We start from the raw sequence: 5,104 nt of genomic DNA, 5'->3' as shown, positions 1-5,104 counted from the left end.
GTTATATACCTGGATGACTGAGAAAACAAACTTTGTGTTTTTGAAACCATTAGTGAAAAGGCCAGACTTCAGGGGTATCTGAGGCAGGCTTGAAACACAAGAGTCAGGGTGGCTTCTGGGTAATACCAGATGGCTAGGCCTCAGACTGACGAAGCCTCTTGGATGAGGGGCGAAACGTTTCTTTTTAACAAAAAAACGAAGTCCAGATGACATGATTCAACCTTTTTTGTTAAAACACAAGACATTCTGTTAAAAATTCTACCTTTGCTGTGGCCACCGAGGGCATGGACGCCATCTAGCACCGCTTGTGAAAGGCTGGCACTGCTGCTCCTACAATCACACAACGCATGGATAACGAAGGACCGATTTCAGCTGTTTGCTCTTCTGTATCTGCCTGTTTATACCTGGTGTCTCTTCCCACAAACAGGTTTGCCTCCTGGCTCATGTTTATGGCCTCCTTCTTGATTATGTCCTTCATAGCTGTGAGCAGCTCTTCCTGCTCGGTGTTGGCCAGCTGGGTGGCAAAGCCCTCCCACGTTGCCGTCAACATCTCCCCCATCGGGTCAACGAGCTTCACCCCGTTATCCTCCTGCCAACAAAGTGCAGACACAAAAAGGATGTTTGTAAAAGAGTCGGCGTGTAGGACTGCATTCATTCAACCTTTATTTAGACGGGTTAATCCCATTGAGCCTCGAGGACTCATTTACAAGAGAAACCTGCTTTTAATGAAGAATGATTATTAAATTAAATTAAAATAAATAATGTAGTTAACTAAAAGGAAGAAATGGAGATGCCTTTACAATCTGGGAGACGTGATCAACTTTGAAAGACAAAGCACAGTTTGATTTGAATATTTCTGAGTTCCTGCCTGACCTCGGGGTTGTGTGATGCGGTCACCATGACTCCGATAGTAGCTTTGGTCTTCTTGGAGCGGAGCGTGGCCAACAAACCCATCCTGAACATGATGTGGTCCAGCTGTTTGGCGTTGGTCCTAAATCCAGCTGTGCCATACTGCAACACCAACCCTGCTGGTTTAGGGTGCAGACTGGACTGCTCTAATACCGCCTTAAATTGGTCCGTCACTGAAAAACACAACAAAGAGACCAGTCAGTGATGGAGAAAGTTGTATTTTTGTGAGCTTGGGTCCTTTATTTTATGTTTTTGGGATTGAGATCATTACTTCAGCCAAAATAATACAGAATTTTCTAATATTAGAGGCAAGGACCTACAATACATATTTCAGATCAAACTGAAAATAATTTTTAGACCGAAACATTTCAGAAACAATGTAGATATTCTTGATGACGATGTCTTGGTTTTAGGAGTAATGTGACAAATTTTGAAAAGACTTAAGATTGAAGTTGTTACCTACACACTGGTCTCCTATTTGACTGCTACAATAAAAATCACAGAACCTACGTCACAGTTCTTTCTCTAAGAAAAATATGAATCAAAACCATTTTCTTGACATCAGTAAATGTAAAAGCGAGAGAATAAACTAATTCTAGGAGTGCACCGATTGCAGTTTTCTAGCCGATCACCGATTTCTAAAAATTCTGACCTGCCGATAGCGATTTTGTTTTATAAGCGACACCGTCGGGTGTTATAAGGTCACAATGCACCTTCAAAACAGACCCTTGAACAATATCATAGAAACAATACAAACTTGTTTTAACTGGCCATGAGGTAGTGCTCTGAAATATAAATGAAGTTCAGACAATTGTTGTAAAAACAAAAATAAATACATCGGTAAAATTGGTTTCTTATGATCGGTGCAAAAATTTTATAAAACATGGGCTCCCCTACTCTCTTATTTTGAGAAATCAGATGCCCTCCCTCAAACTTGAAAATTAAGCAATAACTAATCCTGCTGTAGATATAGTGCCCCCAACCCAGTGGTCTCAGTAAATCCTTGTATTTCTAACTACTGACAGTGATAGTATACTTCTATGGTTTTAAATATCCATATTCTATTTCAATCTCTGCATATATATATATACTCGTGTTTATGTTTGAATGTACGGTATACGCGTATTTACTTTATGCTGTCTTGATCTTGTGTGTTTTCATGCTTATAATCATTCAGGACTACAGCTGATTAATTTTAGTTTATTTATTTATTCATTTACTTTACATTTGGCAGCACGGTGGAAATGGATGGGGAAGGAAACAAAAAAAAAAGTCACAGCTGTTTTTTTATTTTTTATTTTTTTTTTATTTCTGTAATCAATGTTCTATTTTTTTGCTGGATGAATAATAAAAAAAAATAAAAATTGGTTTCTCATGCAAGTATCAGCCGATTTCCCCAAATTAAGAAAATCGGGGCACCCCCAATTAATTCCCAACTATTTGTCTATTTTGATCATTTTAATTGTTAAGAAAATGTGAAGCAGAACTCACAATACATGTTTTAAACAAACAAACAAACAAACAAAAAGCACTATTATACAGGATAACACGCCCAGCATTTGAAAACAACAAAGTCCATGCTCAATAATCCAGGTGTACAATCCAACATTTTTCAGCAGGTCATCTGGACAGTGAGAGACCATCTTATCACAAGCAGAACTGGTTTGTTCCACTTTGGAGTAAGCTGTTGGGGGAAGAATCAGTTTTGTTGTGTGTTTCCTTGACTGATGAAGCCTTCCGGACCGAAGGCGAAACATTTCAGCACAAAAAAAAAAAAGAAACTGTCCAGATGACCTGACTGAAAAATGTTGGACTACCAGCATTTCATGAAGACAAAATTCCCTGATATTTTTCCTGAGTAAATCCTGAAATTCCAGTAAACATTTAATCAAGCAAAATGCTCAGAGTCAGAACCTAGTCTTAGGTGGTCAAGTCACTTTCAGAGATGACAATAATTATGCTGTAGCCTACATGCATACAGCAATCAATATCAAAAATATTCTAAAAATCCACCATAGCTTAGTCAGTAAGGATACACCTGCACACTGTAGTAGCAAAACATGGACTCAATGATACTAGAATACTAGCATTAATACATGTACATGTTAAACTTTCAGAAAGATTTTAGCTTAACCAGCAGTTCCCCGAGTCATTTTCCAGTTTGACCCTGATTTCCAGTGTCTCTGGGAACCCTTAGTGGTCACATATTTTCTGCCATTTTAACCACATTTAAGTTGAAATATAAAAAAAAAACTGCTCATGAAAGACTGACCTGTCAGATAAATAGCTATTTCTCTGTTAAACTAAGTTGGTGTAAGCACTTAAAATATATATAAAATGTTGGCAATGAGCTACTTTTGAACCAATGCGTGCAGTTTTAATATGATTTCTTCTTGTACGGAGGTTTTGCTGCTTAAGTTGTGGAGTCAACAACGAGTGAATTTAAGAGAACAAGCAGATCTACACTTTATACTACACGTAAACGTTTACCTCCCCCCAAAACACTACTATTCATATAATCGCTTCTTAGACAGTGGTAAAAACATAAACGTCGTCGAGTTCAAACAAAATTAAACAAATGTTGTATTTTCCTCGCACTGACTCGTTTTTTATTTTACTTACTGTTTGTAGTTTTTTCGATTCTGTCCAAGAATGAAGTCTAGTAGACTAGTTTACAACAAGCTTCCTGGTTCTGCTGGTTCGTCCTTTCCGTGACGACGTGGCCATAGTTCAGAGTTCACTTCCGGTCATACGTCTCCGCGGCCGCCATGTTGGTGAGGCTGAACCCCGCCCACAACTGAATGAAGGCGGAGCGAGTTCTCAACTGAAACATCAGTCAAGCATGTTTTTTTTATATATTTTAACTGTATTCAATACTTTGTAAAAGTTTTAAACCACCTCTTGTTTTTTTTATACTTTTCTTCCAAGTTTCCAGACTTTCTTGCAATATTTTAAAGTCAGTAGATTTCCAGCTTTGTGAATCTTCCAAAGATTTTAATTGGACTTTAGCTGCTTTATCTGCAAATTTTCTGTCCACTTCTTTTACCTGGCCATGGCAACATGCTGGACTGTGTTTGGAAGACAAGACAAGTGCAAGACAAAAACGTTTAAACAATATATTGGGATTCACCTTGCTGGTGCTGACATAGGCTACTTTTTATGTCAAATAGTGTTATTGTTGGTGTTTTTCATAGATTCAGAAAAAATGTAAGTAAAGTATGTCTTTGTGACACGTTTCTCTAAATAAAATCACAAAAAATTTAATTTAAAGTTGTATTATTTTCTCACTGTTGGGCAATAAATCAATCTAAACCATTACTTAAGATCCCCAGAAAAGTTCTGTTTGCTAAATACTTGAAAATGACAGATATCTTTTAAAAACTACTTTTAATTCTTAGACACAAGTGTACACTATTATGCCATTTGGTTAACCCAGATTACATCATGGTTTGAGAATTTTTTGATTGGTCAGCTGACAACATTTGAGTTAATTAGCATTTTAAGCACACCTCAAACTCACTGCGGCTTTGTGTGACAACAAGGGGAAAACAAAACTCAAGACTTCAGGAGGAGAGTTATCAATCTCCACATCTCTATTTCAACCTTATACAATTTACAGATGTCTGAAGTTACTACGCTCATCTGTTCAAACAATTTCTCAGTTTAAAACACCCATGTCCTGTCATCATACCACTCAGGAAGGAGAAAAGTTCTGTTACTGAGATGAACTGGTGCAAAATGTGTTCATCAACCCTAAAACAAAAGCAATAGACACGGTGAAGGTGCTGCTGAAAAAAACGTAAGAGTGTCAGTATCTGCAGTAAAACTGTCCAATGTAGACACAGGCTGAAAGGCCACTCAGAGAGGAAGAAAATAGTATTCCAAAAGCAAAAATAAAAAAATACATTTTACAGTTTTCAAACAGGCATGAAGAAATATTTTGCTTTTGGAGACGTCCTGTGGTCTGATGAAACTATTAAACTGTTTGACCACATATATTTGGAGAAAAATTGGGAAGCTTGTAAGCCTTAACACCAACCCAGCTGTGAAGTAGGGATGTTGTGGGGGTGTTTGTTGGAGGAGGAACTGTAGCACATCACAAAATACATCATCATGAGGTAAGAACATTATGAGTAAATATTGCAGTAGCACCTCAAGAAATCAGCCAGGGACTTAAAGCTTTGCAGCCAATGGG

The 5,104-nt window shown here is 37.6% G+C and overlaps 1 protein-coding gene across 1 annotated transcript in view; it reads right to left on the bottom strand.

Annotated features, from left to right (window-relative positions):
- Positions 1–3,603, bottom strand: part of pgm3 (phosphoglucomutase 3) — a gene marked incomplete in the record, with an annotated part of 12,259 nt that extends 8,656 nt beyond the window's left edge. The window contains 4 exon segments of the mRNA XM_037685388.1: positions 263–330; positions 405–589; positions 874–1,082; positions 3,532–3,603. Of these exon segments, the coding sequence (XP_037541316.1) occupies positions 263–330; positions 405–589; positions 874–1,082; position 3,532 (463 nt within the window).
- Between the last annotated feature and the right edge of the window lie 1,501 nt (positions 3,604–5,104).

The sequence above is a fragment of the Nematolebias whitei genome, chromosome 12, assembly GCF_014905685.2.
Source record: "Nematolebias whitei isolate Nwh7 chromosome 12, NemWhi1, whole genome shotgun sequence".
NCBI lineage: Eukaryota > Metazoa > Chordata > Actinopteri > Cyprinodontiformes > Rivulidae > Nematolebias > Nematolebias whitei.
The sequence above is the reverse complement of the archived record's forward strand: the minus strand, read 5'-3'. Positions and strand labels throughout refer to the sequence as shown.